At 36.9% G+C, this 23,167-nt stretch overlaps 1 protein-coding gene across 1 annotated transcript; it reads right to left on the bottom strand.

Moving 5' to 3' along the window:
- Positions 1 to 1,821: 1,821 nt before the first annotated feature.
- Positions 1,822 to 22,862, bottom strand: LOC105884227 (cystathionine gamma-lyase). Its single transcript, XM_075999356.1, has 12 exons — positions 22,528 to 22,862; positions 19,411 to 19,492; positions 18,039 to 18,134; positions 16,172 to 16,281; positions 14,022 to 14,153; positions 9,872 to 9,929; positions 9,417 to 9,494; positions 8,191 to 8,343; positions 6,684 to 6,805; positions 5,553 to 5,605; positions 2,744 to 2,882; positions 1,822 to 2,398 (listed from the first exon to the last, which is right to left on the bottom strand). The coding sequence occupies exons 1-12, from the start codon at positions 22,693 to 22,695 to the stop codon at positions 2,372 to 2,374; spliced, it is 1,218 nt and encodes a 405-aa protein (XP_075855471.1). The 5' UTR covers positions 22,696 to 22,862; the 3' UTR covers positions 1,822 to 2,371.
- Positions 22,863 to 23,167: the final 305 nt, after the last annotated feature.

The raw sequence follows: 23,167 nt of genomic DNA, 5'->3' as shown, positions 1-23,167 counted from the left end.
GAGGTTTTCCTAAGGAAAAGCAATTCTGCCTCAAAATTACAACACAGAATCTGTCAGGGTTGATTTTTTGAAGGGTGTTGCCCCAGTTCTCTAGCTCCTTGCTTAGAAAAATTGTAAGCAGGGCTGATGTGACTGAGAGATGACAGACACTTAGCTTCTACCCAAGCAGCTTTATTGCAGGTTTTTCAGCATAGAATAGAAAATGAAAGGGCATTTACTGAAGGTCTATCTCCTCAAGTGGAGAATATACTGGGATCTACCACACTACTATTTTAGGTCTACACCTTACGATTTGCTAAACAGTGGGTGGAATGTTATTTTCCTAGGAAAATGGTGGCGAGATCTTAGAGCAAAGGGCCCTCCCCAGTTTTATCTCCATAAGGTAACTTATAGGGGTTGCCATGAAATTCTTAAACTGGGCGGGGCTCGGTGGCTCACGCCTGTAATCCTAGCACTCTGGGAGGCAGAGGCTGGCAGACTGCTCGAGGTCAGGAGTTCGAAACCAGCCTGAGCAAGAGCGAGACCCCGTCTCTACTATAAATAGAAAGAAATTAATTGGCCAACTAATATATATAGAAAAAATTAGCCGGCATGGTGGCACATGCCTGTAGTCCCAGCTACTCGGGAGGCTGAGGCAGGAGGATCGCTTGAGCCCAGGAGTTTGAGGTTGCTGTGAGCTAGGCTGACGCCACGGCACTCACCTTAGCCTGGGCAAGACTCCGTCTCAAAAAAAAAATTTTTAACTGTTATGGTGCTAGTGGGTGTGATTTTTACTATGCTAATGTATATTAATGGGAAAAAGGTTACTTCTGGACATGAGCTCCGTTTCTGTGCATGCTCCTGGCTGGGAAAAGTCCCTAACCTCAAATTCCTGCTGATGTTGGTTTGGTTCCAAATGTTCACTGGCCTCCTCATTTTTGCCCCCCTCCTCTTTTCCTGCGGTTAGCACTGCCAACCTGCACCTGTCCCTAATAAATCCATGCCTATATTTTCAGCTTGCTGATCTACCTTGCAGATTTCAGACTCAAGACTATAATAGCTCTTAGGTAAATCTGCAGTCTACCAGAATGCTCCACAGATTTCAGATTGGTAAACTTCCCAACTGCATGAACCATTCTTAAAATATCTCTTTTTCTAAATCTCTCTCACTCTCTACAAACACACACACACACACACACACACAGACCTTATTGGTTCTGTTATCTAGAGAACCTTAACTAACACAATGGTAATTACCTGCTGCCCTCCAGAAGCCCTGAGAAACTGAATATACAAATGAACAATGGCCAAACCATATGTAAAAACAGAACTTAGACCTCCAACCTGCAGCCACCTACCCAGGAAATCAACATCCTTACTGACAATGAGCAACCTTAGTCACCCTGCTATAAATCAAAATGGTGAGAAATCAGACTGTTATTTCTAATGACAATCCAGGAAGCTGAAAAATAATTTGTGTAACTATTGGCCCAAAATGGCCAGGAAATTATTAATGACTGACAGCTTCCCTGATGTTGTCCCTGCTTCCAACTTAGGACCAACCAGAGAAAGCCAAACATGTACCACGAGCCAATGACATAGCGTTTCTTACTGCTAGTTAGTCTGTGTCCAGCTTCCCCATGGAAACACCCCTCAAGCAGGGTGAGAAAAGAATAGAATTTATACCCAATTTACAAACACCAAAATTTGGGAAAGATAGTTATTTAATTGAATTTATAAAATTTAACATAAGAGGACAAAACTTCTAAGAGCAATGTTGGGAATTAAAAGAACCCAGGAATACGGGTTAATGTCACATAATATAGGAATGTCACAATGGGATGCCTTTGATAAGCATATTTATTTTTTAAAATATATTAAGTACAAACTTAAATCAGTAGAATTTCACAGTAGATTTTTCAAGTATTTGATTTTTGGCTTATGATAACTAAGTGTAAACTATTAGCTTCAATACTCTTTTCAACAATATGCAAAAATCACACATGATTTAAGAATATTCATTTAATAATTTAAATTCTTCATAAAACATCAAAAATGAATTACCATTATATTGTAAACATGATCAAAATAAGTCTTAGACTATGAAAAAAAGAAGATGATCCCAGAAAGCAGCACAAGTCTCACCTCCTTCAGAGGCAAATGTATAGTAAAATTAACAAAAAAATATTAACAGAATTGACCTGTCAATCATAAGATATACAGAAAACTGTTTCTAACAGGGATGATTCCTGGAAAGTTACAGTTCTGAAAAGTAATGAGGTGCCTTAACATTTCCACTTGAAAATTTTGTGAATGCTCATTAATTGTCCATTAAATTATTCAGAAGATTTGATCTTCTCAGGAAGCAGCTTGTAAAGGCAGTTCTGGAATACTAATTGCGACTTCCACTCAGAGGGTGCTGTAATAACAAGGCACAGGAAAAATATGTTATTAAACCTGTAGGCAAAAACCCTTACCTCCCAAGAAGTCTTTTCTGAATATCACCATCCTTTAAATCTTTACTTCAACTGAGTTCCCTGTATGTTTACACACCCTGTCCATTGCAGGAAAAGAAAACTTTGAGAGTGTTCTTGTCACCTTGACATCACCTTCATGAATACACTGATCCCCACGCCCAAGATGAGAGTTTTCTTGTCACCTTGTCACTCTTGTCACCTTGACATCACTCTTTATGAATACACTGATCCCCACTGATCCCCATGCCCAAGATGAAACATACACACACAAAAATAATCACACTTACTGCTGCCTTCAAAGCTTGATCTAGATCTTCCAGTAGATCTCTTTCATCCTCTAAGCCCACGGAGAGTCGAATTAGTGTATCACTAATACCAAGGGCATCTCTATCCTTCTTAGGCACTGATGCGTGGGTCATGATAGCCCTGGAAGGAGACACGAGCAAATATGTGATCACTATATTGTGACAGTGGAGGCATAATGCAACAAAAGTCAAATTTTTCATACCAGTATAATTATTCACAGGCAAAAAAAAGAGAGAATTTGTGAAATTTCTCTCTTCTAATCATGACTTTAAGTGAAAACCAAAATTTTTTTAATACCTGTTTATACCATCAGTAAAGTATACTAGCTCTATCTAGACACTGAAGGTCTCTGCCCAGCACTCCCATGCAGGAGGGAAAGACACAGCCTCCAGTGTGTACATTTCAACACCTCCCTTAATGAGGCTTTGACCAGAAGTGATATACCCTATGACCAACCTGCTGGACAGCTACTTATAAGAGGCCTCTGGGAACAAAAGCCTGTCAGAATTTATTTTCTTTGAATTATTGAATCAATCAGGAACTAGCACTTGTCAGGCACATCAGGGAAAGACAAACCAGGAGCTCTAGCAGCAACCACTGAGCACCAAGAACTCCAGCATATAACCCATGGCATAGAGGCCTTCAAGAACTTGCTGAACTGTCTAGCAACTCATCACCATAATCAGCATGTGTAAGGGTAGAGCACCTATTATGTGTCAGGCACTGTAGTAAGACTTGGGAAACCAAGAAGAATGAGATATTTTCTTTACCCTGGGCAACAAAGCAACAGCTAGAGACCATGATAATTCACAAAACAAAATGGTCTATAGAGAAAGTCAAACAATTATGGACAAAAAGACTGCCAGAGTTCAAGAGGGGGAGAAATCTCTGTGGGCTGAGGCACAACGAAGGGGAGGCTTATAGTCTTACTTACCCCCAACATGTATCTTGCAACTAACACTCTTCCTTTCCCTGCACACCACCAGAAAAACCAATGCCGAAGCTGCTTTCCCCTATCTTACTTCAGACCCATGGAAAGAAAATCTCACTTGCAGTCTCAGTACATGGGCATCTTCTTTTATCACTCTAATGAAGTTTCTATACACAAACATCCTCCCTAAAATGTTCTGCCCTGGCAGGCTCTTAATTCCTTACAAGGGAGTATACATGTAGAAGTAAGAACTCAGGCTTCAGAGACCAGTACACTGGAGTATGAATCTTAGTCCCTCCACATACTGACTGGCTCTGTGCACTTGTAAAAGTTACCGCCTATCCTCGGTGCCTATCTCCTGTTCTAAAAAAATAACAGATAGCACCTACTGTGTGGTTACCATGAGGCAAGTATTCTGCTAGGTGATTTGTGTGCATTAATTCATTTTTTTAAAAATGGATAAAAATTGGGTATAACACCTATCTTAAAAGTTTGTCACAGGCATTAAAGGAACCTATATAAAGCACTTATAAGTATCTGAAATGTAGTAGATGTGAAATAAAAAATAATTCATAGTAGTAGTTAATATTTATTGGATATTTAGTATGAACCAAGGCTTTCCCATTTTTCCTCCATGTTCTCACAACAATCCTAAGAGTTAGATACAATGTTGTCCACATTTTGCAACTGAGAAAATTGAGATTTAGAGAAGATAAATAACTTTTCTAAGGTCACAGGGTTCATATGTTTTGTTAGGCTGGGAGACTAAGCCAATACACCTTGGCTCCACTTTCTCCCTCTCTTATTGCAATGCTGAGCGAGTTGCAGCAGAGTTGGGGCCACAGAGTGAAGGCTGATAGAACATACAAGCCCTGACCTATATCTACTCATCCACCAGCAACAGGGTGATAAACCAAGCTGGAGTGTCTGAGCGCCATGCAACTTTAACCCAAATCCCTAAATAACGCAGGAGAGGTCTATTTTAAGGAGAGAAGGTCTTAAAGTAATACACATTTCCTTTCTATGAAAAATAAAACAATTTTATATATGGTTAGTGTGCCCTCTTGTGCATCAAGACTTACTAGCAGGTATCTCCTGGAAAGACTAACAAAAAAGCTACCTTTGTTACATGAATTACATCAAATCACTATGTGGGCATCATATATAGTTTAACTGTGTGAGATTGCCTGACTCTCCCTCTAACTATAAACTACTATGACAAAGCAGAAAATATGCCTAAATTTTGGTAATCCCTGACATTCCTAAACACAATGCTATCAAGACAATTTATTCCATAAATGTTCCTGAAAATTAAAACACAGAAACATACCATGTGCATACATGTCAATACAATTGAAAAATTATTAGGCAATGATGGTGACTTATTTCTGCAATAATTACAATATATTGTCATAGCAGCATACAGTAAAGGCAGCATATAGCTCAGGAATGTTTGGTGGGACAGGCAATTAATAAATGATAATCATTAATTATTAACCTCAGTTTGGGTATGGTACAAAGTCTCTAATCTCCACTCCAAGGCCAAGTACATAGGACATAGGCCTTGGATCAGGGGTCAAAGATCCTAGAATACAGTTGCTGCTGGAATCTCTTTCAGGCAGAAGAAGGAAGGAATCAACATTTCAAAGCACACAGCTTACTGGTAAGTAGCCTGCCATTAGATTTTAACAGGGCCTCTACCTTGACTGGGTTAGAGTCCATTCTAATTACTTAATGCCATGATAAATGTTATTGTTAAATATCTTGAAATACCCCAGATTTTATCATACTCCCTTTCCAAACAATCATTAAACCTGAAATCAATTTTAAAATATTGAGAAAAACACAAATATGCTTACGGAAGTTCAGCAAGACTTTCGTATCCTCCCAAGCTCTCTGCCAGAGTAAATAACTATAGCAAAGAAAACATAAATTGAGATCTTCTAGTAAAATAAAAATACTAAAATATAAAAATAAATGTTTTCAATAAAATGGTCCTGACAAGAAACTCAGAAAAAAGATGAAAATAAAGTTTATAACAATGATTTCACCAATTAGACATTATATTGAAACTTTAAAACATTAAAACCTTATCCAAGTGAAACGCCTATATCTTACTAATTTGGCCCTATATTTAAATAATCCTTAATATGAGCTCTGAAACCTCAAAATTATTACATTTGACACCTAACTCGGTGGTTAATATATAAACACAAAAATCTCTAAATGTCTACCAAGTTATATAAACTCACCTGTTAATACACATCACTTATTAAATATATCCATTTAACTCTTCACTGGTAGAGGAAAAAAGAAAAGAAAAAGACCACGAAGTTTTTCTATTTAGTGTTAACTGCCATTGCCATTTACAAATGTTTTAAAAATTACTCTCATATCTATATCAAATTTGGGTCAGACCATTACAGCTTTGATTAATCTGGTAGGTTTCTATTTATTATTCCTGAAGTATTTAAACTACATGAGTTTAAGGTAAACCAAGTGTGTGAAGTTATACAGGCCTATCTTCTAAGAGCCTCAGGCCTCTGTGAAAATTAGACAAAGGCTTCTCCTTCCCTCAACTGAGGCAGATGCAACCTGCAAGACACAGGGTTTGAAAAGCCACTGGCAGGAAGGATTTCACAATGGCCTTTGTGCAGTACACTAACTACACACTGCTTTGAGGTTTCACCTATTTCATCTGAAAAAGGGATTTACTTTTAGATAAATTGGGACACCAGTGCGTTAAAACATTCTGTCCCTCTCCAACTGATTGTAGTATGTGCACAGTTAAGCAAATGAACATATTTAGATGTCTGCCACTGAGCCATTGGTGTTGAAGTCTTTCTTGACCCAATGCAACTCATGGTAAGATTTATGGATATGACATGCAGATACAAAAATATTATCTGGGTTGGGTAGAAGTGAGAGATAAGGAACTGCTATAAGGAGTTCCTACCTCTACCATTTAAGAAGCTATTTTGAAAGCTTACCTTTAGGCTCTTGAGGAAAGTCTCAGCATGTTGAAGAGCGCCCTTAATATAAAATGTGACCATCCCCGTACAACCTGTGCACTGACGCTTCGCCAACTCATGCTGCGGATGAGAGGGCAGCCCTGAAATCACAAGGTAGCATAAAAGTGTTATTTGAGAGTCAATGGGGGTGGTGGGTGGAATTTCACTGTCCTCTTAAAGAAACTGCAAATAAGGCTAACATTGAGCTCTATGGCATGCTCACATCTGACTATTTGTGTAGGCCCCTGTCTCTCTCTCCAGCTTCATACTGACTTATCTTTTGTACCTTCTCCAGCTTTCTTTATGCCAGCTCCACTGCACTCTCTTTCATGTTCAGGACCTTTGCACATGCTGTCCCTTTAACCTACACTCCCCGTATTAATTCTATCCTTCTGCAATTTCCTGCTTAATATCTGTCTTATCCACCACACTCACTCCATAGGGGTAAATCAATTTCATTTGATAATAATTGAGTACCAGTTTCTAGTTGCCAGGGCCCACTTTATTTTTAATAAACACAGGTTAAATAAATCTGAAATGCCTTTTCTGTGCCCTTTTAACAAATGCTGCTCATTCTTCAGGGCACACCTCAAAACTCTTCTCCCTCCTTCCATCCAAAATATGCACCAATCGCAGATCTTTACCTACAATACAAATAGGGCATTTCATCTCCCAGGTGTTTCTGCTTGGTGTATCTAAATTCCTTGCAGACAGGTGCCAGTCTTAATTCTCCTATATACTCAAGATTACATGGCTAGATACCTCAAAAAGATTTCTAAAAAAAACTATTTCCTTAAGAACACCCCAGCTTAAAGGATTGATAAAATAAATTCAAAGAGTAGCATATAAGTTCGCTAACTCCACAGGAGCAATTATAGGTGCTGGGTGAGGTGACACAATTGAAAAAGGAAGTAAGAGACCCTCAGGGGAATTTGGGCACATAAATTATCAAATCTCAATCAGGACAAACCTCTATCATGGTGGTCCCCAACCCCAGGGCCCCAGGCTGTGCAGCAGGAGATAGGCGATAGCTCCCATTGCTGCATGGGCTACACCTCCTGCCAGATCAGTGGCATCACTGGATTCTCACAGGACTGCGACCCTACTGTGGACTCCTCAGTAGAGGGATCTAAGTTGTCTGCTACTGTGAGAGTCCGGTGCCTCAGGATCTTGGGGGCGGAGCGCTGGGCAGACACTGCAAGTGCAGATTGTCATTGGCAGAGAGGTATCACTGCACAATGAATGTTGGGCGCTTGGATCATCCCAGAACCTTCCCCTCGTACCCCTCTCCTTCTGTTTTGGCCATAGAGTTTACATAACATTAGCACCACAGAGACTAACACACGGCAGTACTCAAAAATAAATGACTAACATAAATACATATGAAAATTTTAACTTACAAACAAATGTTACATAAACGGAATGCTCTGGATAAGTGTTAAAATCCTAGTACAGGCATATCTGCTTAGAAATCAAATTAACATACCAGGATAAACAACCTTTTCTACCCGAGGATTTGACTCCAGAAACTGGGCAACTGCCATTGCATTTTTGAAATGCTTCTCCATTCGGACTTGCAGAGTCTTCAGACCTCGAATGCAGAGGTAACAGTCAACAGGAGACGGAACCGCTCCAAGAGCTGCAAAATGAACACGTCTTGGGTTAGTCTGAAGTCGGGTGGGGCCCAGAAAATTCTCTGGCCTCTCTCTTTTATTATAATGACTCTGAAAAGCTAGCTACACAGCTCAATGTTTGAGTTTCAGGGGGTAAATATATCGAATCAGAAACATGAGAATGAAACATATGCTTAGAGAAATTTACTTTAAAATTAGGAGAAATGAGTATGTGAAAAAGTAAGTAAAAACACGATGATATGAACTTTTCAAAGATGAAGATAGCCCTTTCTATGATTTTAATGAAATGACATTCTGCTCATAATCTACCCTTATATTTCTTTGAAAAATTATTACAACATATGGAGAGAAATAACAGTTCAACTTCTATTATTACTGAATGTTCTACCAGCATTCTATTTAGCCTTTGTCTAAAGCAGCCGACGATTTCACATGCCTCCTGGATACACAACTTATTCCTACTTTTTCTAAATAAATGGACATTTATCAAGCAATAAGTTTTGGTTTCCCTCCTCAGTGTCTCCTTTTGTAACTTTAATAGCTATTTTGTAAAAGAGTATTTTTATTCCTTATTGTATTTTTATCTTATCTATCAAATTGCAATGGTTAAATCCTTATCCACACTTGAGATAAACTAAACAATATAAACAGGAAATGGTATTTAGATGTCTGTTGAAAAATGTAAGTTTATATAATACCTCTTTAAAATTAACCATCATTCCATATAAATAGGATATTAATATCTTCATTTCAAATGTTTTTTACACAAAGACAAAATCCATTAAGTCTTAACACTAAAAATTTACTTAGACTTTACAAATTATGATTAAAATTAACATGAACATGAAATAACAAAACTCATTCCTTATGTCATGTCATAAAGTCTTGCTATGCTATAACTATATTTTTATAACCCAAATTTTTCTACTTTCCTCTGAAACTCAGAATTTTTTCCCTCTATTTGTAATTTTCTCATATATTATTAGAATGCTATCGCTGCACAACATTTAATGGGAATGCAAATGTGAAATGTAGTCACTGAGAGCATAAGAATAATTCTGGACTTTTCAATACTTACAGTTCTGTAAGAAACGAAGCCTATCATGGAGACTTTCAGAATTAACAGACACTAAGCCCATTACTACATCACTGTGGCCTGAAACAAGACAAAAGCATTTAGGTTAAAAACAATTTATATTTTTTCTTTATTTTATAATTTCTAAAATGTGACTTCTACTTGAAGCAATAAAATAAAAATCATATAAAAATTAAATGTTTCTTCTTAAGATGTCAGCAGCATAAAAGCACAATCTTTTATAGTAAATTTTAATCCTCTTCTCATAAATTATAAGCAGAGTTTTGTCTAGTATAAATGAAATCTTACATATAATCAAAGTGCAATGTTTTTTTACTTTCTACACAAGTCACAGAAAAAACCTTAGTAGAAGAAAAGAGATCAAAATGTCAACCCCCATGCTATTTTCACCAATCCATGTCAAAGAACATCGAAAGCGTAAACTGTACATATCTTACCATTCATGTATTTTGTTGCAGAATACATACAAATATCAGCTCCCAGAGCCAAAGGCCGCTAAAAGAAACAAAAGTTTTTTATTTTAAATGATAAACCATTTGAAATATGCTTGATTATCTGCCTATTTGCAACTATAAATTCCATCGTTATTCTAATCAATACTAACTTGGTAAAAATATGTACATCTTAAAATTTTCCAGGATCTGTGATATTATCTTTCCCTTGCTTCTCTCCTATCAAATAAAAATATAAAGTATTGGACATAGAATTCAATCTGAAAGCATAACTTGTATGGAAATAGCAGATAGAACCAGCACAAACATCTCCCAGATCCGTTTCTTTATAGCAGTTGCAGACTGCTGCTTATATTTATTACCTACAGCAGACACATTGGCACTTTATGACTCATTAAACTCATAAACTAGTTAACATAAACATTCAGCAATTTTTATGTTAGGTAAGTATAAACTAATCTACATAGATTTTAAATCATTAAACCTTATGATATATGCTATGATTATTTACATTTGGTTTATCATGATCTTGAATCCTAACTACTTTTTACTATACAGTCAGCCCTCCCTATCCATGGGTTCCACATCCATGAATTTCAACAACTATGGTTCTAAAATATTTGGAAAACAAATGAATAGTTGTGTGTACTGAATATGTATAGATTTTTTCCCTTGTCATTTCCTAAATGATAAAGTATAACAAAAATTTATATACCATTTACATTGTATTAGGTTATCATAAGAAATCAAGAGATGATTTGAAGGACACAAGAGGATGCAAATACTACACTATTTTCTACCAAACACTATGCTATTTTCTATCAAAGACTTAAGAATCTGCAGATTTTGGTACCCTCAGGGGATCCTGGAATTAATCCCCCACAGATACCTGTACTGGTTTTGCCATGTGTACAGTCAGTTATAAAAAAATTTGTTTGGATTATTTTCTCCCACCTGATGTTCCTACAAATTAATCCTTTAGTTTTGTTTTTCTTTTTGTAGTATTATTATTATTTGATACAATATTCATATATATTTATGGAGTATAATGTGATGTTTCAATACATGCATACATTGTACAATGACTAATTCGGAGTAATCAGCATATCCACCACCTCAAACATTTATCATTTCTTTGCTGGAGAAGTAATTAAAATCCTCTCTTTTACCTATATAGAGATGTGAAATACCTTGTTGTTAATTACAGTTATCCTTCTGTGCAAAAGAGCACCAAAACTAACTCCTCCTCTCTAATTGTAATTTTGACCACCCTCTCCCACCCCTTCCCCCCAGTCTCTGAGAACCATTGTTCTAGTCACTACTTCTATGAGATCAACTTTTTTTAGATTCCACATATTAATAAGATCATGAGGTATTTGTCTTTCTGTGCCTGGTTTATTTCACTTAACATAATATCTTCCAGGTTTATCCCTTAGTCTTAAAATCTCTTTGTTCACAGAAAGAGTTAAAGTTATACTTGACTTACCCACTTAACATATTATCAACTTCTTTCCATTTATATGTTCTTCAACATAAAAGTATATGTGTTTTTTTAATCTCAGTAGAATTGTTTAGTCTTTGGAAGATATTAGGGTAGGTGGTGATGGGACCTTTTCAGTTAGGGTGTTTCAAAACTAGGATGTTTTAAGTAAGGTATTGCCTAAAGCACACTCTGCATATGTGTTTGCTCATCTTTTGCTAGAGTGATAGGATCATAGCAGATGAGATCTAAGGTCTCTTCTACTGTTAATGTCTGTAAACTCTTATGGCCAAAAGAGAAGGAAAAATAAAAACCAATCATTAACATCTGTTGATCTCATTTTATGTGCTAAGAACCATACTAAATATTTACATAAACCAATGAAGCACTATACAATATACTTTACCTAACTGAATAAAATCAGTACCTTAGGCTCTCATTGTATAGATAAGGAAAAGAGACTAAGAAAAAGGAGATAGATTCCCTCAGATTAACAAACTAATAGAGCCAGGACTCACACCCAGCCTGCCTGATTTCGGAGCCACTACTCTAAAACTTCATACTAGTGTGTCCATTTTGCCCTTTCTGAGACTTATAGAAGACTCAGAAGAAAAAAAAAGCAGGGAAGAATGGTAATATATTCAGTTTTCATGAGGATAAGACAATGAGAGGATCTCTTCAGGAGGAGATTTGCCTTGTAGAAACAATATACATGGCTCTCCAGAGATGATAGGATTCTGATTGATGCAATTGGAATGAACTCAAGTCGAAATAAAGCAAACTGCAATCCTTGGTATGAGCAAAATGATGTGGGCTTTTAAAAGGTAGAAAAACTGGACCTACTTTAGGGATGGTAATAGAGGGACATGGGTAGGCCTGGTGAGTAATCTGGGTGGGGCCAGGCTAAAAAACATCCATGCAATCTTTTTGGGAATACACAGGACTCACTGTGACTCAGCTAAAGCCATCCTTTATTAACTGGTACAAAGTAAGTAGCATATGGGTTAAGGCGTGGGGATAGAGAATCCTATGCTAAGTATCACCTGGGACAAATAGATGATGCCAGGGGATTTCGCTTGGAAACAGATTGCTCGACGTGATATAAGCAGCAGCCAAAGATACACCATGAGCCAAAGGCAGATGGCCCATTAAGCTATCTGAATTCAATGTAGCCAGGAAGTGTGTTTCAGGAAAGGAAAATAAACCACGATAGCGCCTTCAAATAAAACGGAGGAAGGCAAAGGACACGTTTATGAAAACTGTCTAAGGAGTCACTCTATCACGTGGAGGCAACAGCCTGGGTCAGCTTTAGGGACCTAACACCCAAGGGGATAAATATAAACAATCAAGCCTGTAAATACTTGCCTAATTGAAGAGCTGGAGACAATGAGCTGGGTTTCAGGAACTCTGTAGAATAAAAATGAACTACAGGAAGTGTACTAAGTATGACAAGATACAAGCAGGAAGAAAAGAGCAGGGAGAAGGTAACTCCTAACAAGGAAAGGAAACAGAGTTAGGTACTCAGAGGAAAGGGAGGGAGAACCTGTGGGGAAAAGGCAGACAACAGGTCAATTAGAGAGAGAGCCCAAGATGATCTGTCAAGAAAAGCAAAACAGAAAAGAGGAAGAACCTAGGTTAAAAACAGAGAAAAAAGGAAAGGAATGAAGGATATATGGGAGGTTCGGTCTCAGGGGGAAACAAATGTCGAGAGGTATGTAGGAAAGGAGACAGTATAAAGGGAGATGCTGAATGTTTGTGCTTCCCCAAATTGAGATACTAAAATATAATTCCCAGTGTCATGTTATTAAGAGGTGAAGCCTTTGGGACCTGATTAGGTCATAAGGGTACACCCCTCATATAAAAGAAGCCCAGAGACCTGCCTTGTTTCTTCCACCATGTGGGAACACAGCAAGAAAGTGTCATAGATATAACAGTAAGCAGACCCTCACAAGACACTGAATCTGCTGGTGCCTAGATCTGGGATTTCCCAGCCTCCAAACACTGGGAAATAAATTTCTGTTTATAAACTACCCAGTTTGTGGTATTTTGTTATAGGAGCCCAAAACAACTATAAGAGCAATATATTTATGTTGATATTAATATAGCTATAATGTAAAACAAATGAAGTAGCAATTCATAATACAAATAAGTTAAAGATACAGAGGTCTAGGCATAGTCTATGAGGTGCTAAGAGAAGAAAAACTGGAAAGACAGAAATGGAGAAATAATATGTGTGAATATAGTGAGATATCAATGAGTATAGACTTTCCTTTAAAAAATATATATAAATACATGAGATATGACTAAAAATTAATGTTTGATTTGTAATCAACACAGAAACAGTCAAGTACCTACTATGCACGTGGGAATGGCAGATATAATCACATAATCTTAGGATGTGTCCTCAGAGTTCACACACCCTAAGAGAACCAGAAAGCTTTCATTGACACTACATTTAAAAAACACAAAGTACCATATAAGACATTAACATAGCTTTGAAAGCATATTAACTAATATTAGGAAAGGTCCAAATTTAATTCTTTGTCTAATAAAGATTTCATGAGTTTGATCATGATTTTAATGTAAGTCCTTCCTTTCCTAATTATACATATGTTTGGTCTACTAATCATGCCAAAAAATTTTATTTTCATTTACCTGGAAATATGCTGACATAAAAGTGTTATCCACAACCAAAATAATGTCTCCATGCTTATGGACAATATGTGCACAGGCTTCAATGTCAATCATCTTCAGGACAGGATTTGTGGGGGTTTCAATCCAAACAAGCTAAAATCATTCAATAAATAACAATAGTTTATGAAATATACTTCAACATACATCTCATATATTGTAACAATCTGGAAGGCTACATTATATAATAGAAATGCAGGGATGATGAAGTTGAAAAGTTCAACTCTGAATCCTCACATCTCCTACGAATTTCTGAGAGGCCATAGCTAAGTAACTTTCCTCTTCATCTATATAATGGGGTTGGTAATACTTACAGGGTTGTTTTAAGTATCAAATGAGATAATGTGTGCATAAGCAAAAAAGTGCTAAAGTTAACATTTCTAATTATTTTCCAAAAACATACATAGCACAATGTCTAGAAATTTTGTTCTCAAAGATGAATAACATAGGTTGTGTAAGAATACATCCTATAATTTTCATTAAAAAGAATTCACCCTATTATGCCAAAAATGTCTTTAATCTGTCAACTTAAGTAATGCCCAGATGCACTAGAAACTATAAAATAAATACCTACGGCTTTTAGAAAAGCATTGGCTTTAGACTGAAGGAGAAAAGTGACAGAAAACCTGGTTAGAGCTCACTTTAAAAAGAGACAATAGAATATTTATCTGTACAAACCTAATACAACTCAGGCATGAGTAGATGGTAGATGCTTGACAATTATTGAAATGACCAAGGAAGAGAATTTTATTTGTTGAACAAGATGCCACTATATTGAATTACATTATCTACAGCTTTCTTTTTTTAAAAAACTCATGATTCTTTTTTTATTTCCTATTATTTAAATGAGCGAGAGATCTGGTTTAATACTCTTTCTGTTCTAGAGTTTTACTTTGGAAAAGATAAGGTGGTTAATATAATTCATATTCTATAAAATACTGAAATATTTAAAGAATTTATAAAAATTATTCCTGGTATTATTATTCCTAGTGATAATAAAAAAATTTAAATGTTAATAAAAATAAATACATATATACGAAGTAGACTTTGCATAGACTTAAAAATGCTACTACAGATGATGAACATGATATTTCAGGGGGAAAACCGTATTAATTCAAGTCAGTAAAGAGCCACTATATAAAGTTGTGTTGACAAGACTTAATATACTTGCAATTTGTTTTCCTCCCTGAGAAAGACTGGACCAGACCAGCTATTTAATGTGTCTTTTCTCCCAAGCAAGATAAAAAAGAAGTTCCTTTGAAAACAATCCTTCATCACCAAAAGCTTACCCCCATCTTAATCTGCAAAGTAATTATTTGTACATGAAAAGATGTTCATCTTTTAGCATTCACTGCAACATAATCTTGGGTACAAGTCTAACTTTTTAATCATTAACAAACAGTTGGAAAAGGCTGACTTATAAAAGACACTATTCCTTCTTTTTACCCACACAGAATTTAAATGAGGTCACAAGAAAGAATATCACATATGCCATTCACTCAAGCACAAAACACCTTCCGGTAGCGTACAAGCTTCCCAGGATGGAGGCTAAAGATTGCTTGTGTACCATTCTCTACTTCTATTATCTGTAGCAGTATCCCTTACAGCATGGAGAAAACCACTGTGCTTAGTTTTAGCATTTGGCAAGCTTCCTTTTCTATAATCAAATCTTTGTGATAACTTCTGTTACCAATACTAGCTTGACAATACAATTTAGAAGTATGTTCTCTTGCATAGAAAGGTTTTAACAATTTCCATGTAAGCAAGTACTATACTAAGCATTTAATACTCACAATCACCTTTCTAAAAAGCAGGTACAATATCCCCATTTTGCAAATGAAGAAATTGAGACTCTGGCTAAATAATTTGCCTGAGATAATACACCAACTATAATACGGAATTAGAACTTGAATTCCACTCCAGAATTTATGTACCTAAACATTATGCTATAATACCTGGGAGATGCCAGACCTTTCTTAATCTTTTGATATTTCCAGTGGCTTCCAATACAATTTGTTCTTTGATATAATTTAAATTACATCCTCTAGTAAACAGAAATGACGAGAAAAAACATCACAAGGAAAACAGGCAAAACCAAAAACTAGGAGAGTTACCTTGGTTTCTGGTGTAATTGCTGCCTCTAGCAATTTCGTTTTGGAACAATCAACAAAAGAAATCTTTAATCCAAATTCAGATGCCACCTGCCTGAAATACCTATTCGTACCTAAGGCAGAACAGAATGAGATAAAATTGAAAGAACATTGTATTAAGAAATGTTTGTTCCCTACAGGTATAAACACTTTAGAAATATAAGAAACTCTCAGTCACCAATAAAATACAACTAAAAGCAATATGATAAAGAATAATGAGGCTTGCACTTTCTTTTTCTTTTTTTACTTTAGGTACATAATATAAGATGAAGCGCTGGACCTTAACCTTAAGGTTCAAGTGTCAAATAAAACACACTTGATATTCACAACAAGAGGCATGAAACAGAAAATGTTCCTCAAAACAGCCCAGGTCTACTTTTCAACCATTAAAGTGGCATACTCCCTGAAATGTCAATATCATTTTTAACAATTTCTTTCTAGTACTTAAATATAAAATAAATGAATAAATGTGGATGAAATGTTCAAAATAAATTTTAATTTATTTATACTTCAGTAACAGAAAAGAACTGGTTACTATTCCTTGTACTTTCTCAATCTTTTTTTATGTGGTTCTAGAAGCTTTAATAGACAAAAGAGACCATGTAAGTCAAACTACTAGATTTTTATAGTGAAAGAAGATAAATCATTCAACTTAGAACAATTTTTTTTCTTAATACCCTTAGGAATTTGACTTTTATATATGCAAATATAATGGAAAAAATGCTATTATTGATAGCCAAAAAACAAAAAGCGAGAAAGACACTCTATGATCAAAAATAAACTGGACTTTTGATACTATATACACTGATCCTAAGTAATATAAGATTGAAAAAGCATATAGAGAATTGTTAAAAACCAACAATTTTCAGGATTTAGTACCTATGTTTGCAATGAGGTTTTTATAGTGTATTATAAAAGTATCTAAAGGTTTGAGATTTCTATAATTTCCATTCAACAAACTATTATAAGCACCTAAGATAAAACACAAAGCACTGTGCAAATTACTGAGGTATAACATGATTACTTAAAGTAAATCTCTTCCTTTGAAGAACTTAGATATTTAACTTTTTGTTCAGATAGGAAATATATAAAATGATAATCCTCTAGAAATCATTTTAATTACTTGGAAGCATTTGAAATATATGTATAAGTAAATTTACAAAATTCCTTGCAGTTGTTTTGAATACAAAAATCAGTCCTGCTTAAAGGTGAGAGCAAGTCTGTCTTCTCCTCACTTACTTTAAATAGCTAACATTTAATCTCTTTGGAATGGAACTTCTTAAATTTGGATTCATGAATGGGCTTCCAGGGGGACAATCTGTGAGACTCTGAAAATTAAAATGTGAAATACCAGGTGTGGTCTTAAGAACATGTCTGGGAGGGAAAGAGATCCACAGCTTTCAACAAATTTTCAAAAGGCTCCCAGAAACCAAAAAATAAAAGGGGGAAGAGGATAGGTAGGGTTGAGCTCTCTGAGTTATAACTCATTTTCATTGCAGGTAAAAATTTTAAATTATTAGGACATGCACTCTAAACATTATCTTCTCCAGAGCAGAATATGTCTGAAAGTTAATCAAGTCATACATGCTCTTTCTAATGCATAAAGAGAATTCTAATTAAACAATCTCTCTTACAAGCAGTTACAGAACATGCACATTAAGTGTTTATGTTCCTCCTTTGCCAAGTCTGACACAGCATAGAAGTGTCCATCACACCTTTAAGAGATAATAATTAATCCATAATACTGGCAACATTGTTAATATAATTCAGGACTCACGTTATTATCTTTAAAATACCAGTTGACACAGTAAGAATGAGAGGGATCACCTACCTCCATACACATCATCCATACAAATAATTTCGTCTCCTGCTTTTAAAAGATGGGTAATAGTCACAGTGGCTGCTAAACCCGAAGCAAAGGCCAAACCTAAAATAAAAATCAAGTTAGAGTAAACCAAAAAGTCAGACCTATAGTTAAGAAACACCTATAGTATTTACTTGCATTACTTTATGTCCCATCTGTCTGCTGACAGAAGGACAGCCTTCACAGCTGAGTCACCAGAGAGATTCTGATGAATACCATTACAGAATCCCCCTTTCTATTTCAAGAATAAAAATATCTGTCCAGGCACGGTGGCTCATGCCTGTAATCCCAGCACTTTGGGAGGCAGAGGCAGGAGTATCGCTTGAGGTCGGGAGTTAGAGGTTATAGTGAACTATGATGACACCATTGTCCTCCACTTCAGCTGGGCAACAGAGTGAGACCCAGTTTCAAAAACAAACTAAAATAGAATAAAATATCTTCAAGATAAAAAATATGTAATGTAGGCAGGGACTTTTGTGTTACATCAATTGTGCCTTGGTTATAACATTCTCTGAAATACATGAAATAATTCTTTACAAAAATCTGAGAATAAAGGCCAATTGCCGATAAAATTACAGTTTTAAAATATCAAGCTAAAATATTTCAAACATTCGGAATAGACCAAAGATATGATTCCTTCATTAATTATATGGATACAGAGGTCAGCAAGTATTTTAATAATAACACAACTCAAAATCAGACCTGAGATCTATCTGATAAATTTAATCATGATGGATATGTAAGACTCTTATTTTCTATTTGCTATTCTGCCCTTATTTAGTATCATTTATATAAAAAATACCAAGATGATTTCACAGCAATCCACTCCCTTGATGGAAAAAAAAATGGTTCAGGGAGTTAATTTTTCATCTCTGAGAGCACATTCTCATGGGTTATTGGCTATTGCAAATAGACCTTGGTTCTATTTGGAGGCACAAATTATCAGGTGAATAAACCAGAGTGTAAGAAAGTTTATATTTTCACAGATAGTGTTATGAAGATTAATTTTTACTTATTTATATTGAGTCTTCAGATGAAGACTGTATTCATATGAATACTAAATAGTGTCATTTTGCTTCTATTCATATTTATTTGAACCTGATGATTACACATATGCACATTATACCAAATGAGGGACTTTGTGCATAGAATTCTAATTCTTAATAGAACAAGAATTCTGACCTAGCAAATCTTTATCTCTTTCCAGTTCTAAATTCTGTGCCTCTTTTGGGGGAGGGAGGTTCTTTTCTTTTCTTTTTCAACTTTCTCTTTTGAAGTCATATGATTTTCTCAGTACATTTAAAAATGAATTCCAGATTGTGAAATGGAAATTACTTACTGTACTTAGCCCCATCCAGAGCAGCCACTGCTTTTTCCAAGCAATTCCTGGTGGGATTTCCAGAACGGCTATACTCAAAACCCTGAAGAATAGCAGTTAGAGTTAATCCTAAGAGATTTACTGTTAGAGTCATAAAGCAGACAACTCCACAATGATGGGTTCATCCCACTGCAATGATTTTCTATTCTTTAGTCATTATATGTCCTGCCATTAGACAGAAACGTGGCAATGTTACGGAAGTGTGGTGTGGAAAGATCTAAAGTCAAACTCAATTAGAATTCTGTACCTGCCACTTATGAACTGCATGCCAATGTGTAAATTATTCAACATTTCCCAGAGTCAATCTCAATATCTGTATAATGGGAATATATCTAGTTCATAAAATTGTTGTGAGAATAAAAAATTGTCAGGTATCCTTGACAGTGGCAAGATTTATGACTTCCCCAATCACTTCCATAGATGACATGTAAAACCTAAGACTGGTCTTTGAGATACCTTCTAGACTCGGCATTCAGGGGCACAAACTGGCATCAATGATACCAGTGGCCATGCCTGGGAACTGTGATACCACAGGTCCTGCAACCCTCTACCCAGGAACTATCTCAGCCAAAAAGACAATTCATGCTTCCCCAAACTATGATTTCATCCCCAGCCAATCAGCAGACCAATTCCCTAGCCCTTGTTCACCAAACCACTTTCAAAAATCTTAGACCCCAAATTCTCAAGGATATGGATGTGAAGAATTTCTCTCATCTCCTCACTTGGCACCTTGCAATATGAAACTCTTTCTCTGCTGCAACACCTGCTATCTCAGCGTAATGGCCTCTATCTGGGCAGCGGGCAATGAACCCACCTGGTTGCATGGTAACAATTTTATCTAATTCTCATGACCTGCTTTGAAAAACATGAAGCCAAATATTATAGTACCTAGGGAGTGTCAAAGCCAAAATTCAAACATAGGATTTAAACATGGATTAAAAATCCTGTATTTTCTCTCCCTGCCTCACTTAGCACATCACAAACACATGACTTTTTACACTTTTGTTTATGATTCATAACCTCCCAGTATTAGTAATAATAATTTTTAAGTTTTGTCACTGTGTTTAATTGTTTTTGACATATTTCACAGGGTTCCAGGATATCCTCTCCATTCCTCACCATCACCTCTTACCGCGACCTGCAGCTGTACCCACCAGAGAGAAATAAATGCTTGGACTCATGTGACTCCTGCCACAGAAAGGTACCTAGGTTCAAATACACTCACTGCAGATATTTAACTGTACAGGGAGAAAAGAAGCATATTTCAGTGGCAAATTGCATCACCCATTGAATGACTTTCCAGATGGAACTGGAGAGTTAGATATTTCTCCCTGACCTTTTAAAATTCCCATTAGTAATGTTAACAGATTTCTTTAAAGGTATTAAGCAGAGTCTTGTGGATTTAAACATCCCTGCTGGCTTTCTCAAAACATTTAATTCTTACTGTCATCCCTCAATGGTTAACTTTTATAATAAGTTCCAAAGCTTGTGCAGCCACACATTCCTTAAACCCTACACCAGGAACAAACTGTATGCATGGAAGAGAGACTGTGTTCACATTTTTTATTCCAAAATATAGTATATAAGAGTATTCCAAAACAGTTGTAGAATTTCTCTTACAACTCTATCTCACAAAACATAGGTTTAAGTCAATATTTGCTCACCTTATATAACACACTGAAGTGGATTTCAAAGCATAACCAAGGTTTTGGAACTACAAAGGTTAACTAATTTCTTGGAAACCTCAGCAACTTTTAAATTCTCAAAGATCCATCAAAAGTATGCCATCAGAAGGAAAAGAGCTATATGACTAACAAAGCTCTTTTTGCAGGCTTTGTAAGTCATTTTTGTATGACTCTGGGCCACTTCCTTTTCTGAAACAGGTATATAATACCTGTCTTGTCCTCTTACTTAGTTGTGAGTACCAGATGGAATTAGTTTAAACGTGAACATTGTGAAAAACCAAACTACCATTGAGTTATTATCCTGTAGCATACACCTTTACACACATCTCAGCAACTTATGTGGTAGGTACTATTATCATCCCCATTTATACAAGATCAACCTGGGCTTAAGTAACCCACTCAAAGTCCCCCAGGTCAGAACAGGGGGTGTCTGAATTCAAACCTAGCCTTTGACTACCTGACTTGCACTCTTAATCACTAAGCCACACTGCTTAAATGATGCAATAGGTTAAATTACTGCTAACATTATTGGAGTATAGCATAGTGTAGCCTAGCACCTCAGTATGGGGTTCTAGGGCAGGGTTTGAATTCCAGCTGTACCACTTACTAGCCTTAGCCCAGTTACTTACCATCACAAATCTCAGCTATTTCATCACTAAAATGAGAATTCAGTTAAGGATAGGGTTGTTCTTAGGATTAGATAACACAGTACATGTAATACCCATGATACTATATATATGTATGTATATATTTGGCACACCATAGGTACTCAATCACTATTTATACAACTATTGGCAATGATCTTGATTCTAGGCAAATTATCAGACTTTTAATATTTTTTAAGCTGACTCCTTACTATATCTTTGAAATTTTTGGTACTAAAGGTAATTCAAAGAAGTTATGAACCTCAGTATTCAATTGCAAATTTTCCAAAATCACATGACTTTCAGTCCAAATGTATATGGCAAGTTGAACAAACTACTCCTTCCAGTCCTACTTATCAAAAAAAATATGATCACTAGACCCACCCAATGCAAAGCTTTACCGCAAGAATTACAGGGTAGAAACATCCTTTTGGTTGCCTTCCTAGTTTATAAGTCATCTTATAAATTATTTAAGTGCCTTTTTAATTTAAAAGCCATGGGAGGAGGGGAAGGGTATGTACTTACACGGTGGGTTCGGTGCGCACCACCTGGGGGCTGGACGCGCTAGAAGCTCTGGCATAGCGGGGTGGGGGAGGGGGGGCAAGGGCAAGATATGTAACCCTAAACAATATCTGTACCCCCATAATATGAAGTAATAAAAAATAATAATAAAATTTAAAAAAAAATAAAGAAAAGCCGTATCTCCTTTCCCGCCCAACTCTGGACTGCCCCAGATAGCCCCAGCTCACCGAGTGCCGGCCCGGCGCCTCTTGCTTGAACGTGGTGGCCAGTGAGATGGGGGGCACCACAGCCCGGGAGGTCCACTGCTCCGGGTCCTGGCCCGCATGGATGGCCTGCGTGGCGAAACGTGGGAAGGCAGGCAGGAATCCGTCTGAGGAGGCAGCAGTTTTCTGCATGCTGAACTGCGAAGGCAGGAGACAGGGAAAGAGCGAGGAAGATATAACTATTTAACTAGGGAGTCAGGGCAGTAGAGAGCCTGCCCGATCAGGCGAAAGGCAGCTGAACACCGCGAACACAGCACTCGGGGAGCGCACAAAAGCCGGTCGTTCCGACTCTCCGGTTCAGACTTTATTAACAGGGCGGGAGGCTCGCGAGCACCGCAGGCGGAGCCACCGCAGCCCAATGAGCGAAGACCCGACGCGGCCTCCGCTCCTGATTGGCTGGCAGTAGAGGCGTTGCCTGGAGCGCCCCGCAACGGCCCTTCCCAGTGCACCAAGTGGAGAGAAGCCGGCGTTCCAGCGCCCACGTGGTATGCAGTGCCTGCGGGCGGAGTTCCTGAGTACCGCCCTTGGGGAAGCTGCCCTCTTGGCTCCTGGGAGCCTCAGGAGCCTTAGCGTAACCTCAGGCTGGAGGCTCGCCCGAGATGTG

This window comes from Microcebus murinus, chromosome 2, assembly GCF_040939455.1.
Source record: "Microcebus murinus isolate Inina chromosome 2, M.murinus_Inina_mat1.0, whole genome shotgun sequence".
Taxonomy (NCBI): domain Eukaryota; kingdom Metazoa; phylum Chordata; class Mammalia; order Primates; family Cheirogaleidae; genus Microcebus; species Microcebus murinus.
This window is presented reverse-complemented; position numbering and strand designations above follow the sequence as displayed.

Excerpts from the sequence above, each read along its gene's own strand:
- LOC105884227 (XM_075999356.1), bottom strand. The coding sequence starts at position 22,695 with ATGCAGAAAACTGCTGCCTCCTCAGACGGATTCCTGCCTGCCTTCCCA. Across the intron at positions 14,154-16,171 it reads CAATTACACCAGAAACCAAG|CTTGTTTGGATTGAAACCCC; the intron begins GTAACTCTCCTA and ends GAATGATTTTAG. Across the intron at positions 6,806-8,190 it reads AGAAAAGGTTGTTTATCCTG|GGCTGCCCTCTCATCCGCAG; the intron begins GTATGTTAATTT and ends TTGTGATTTCAG.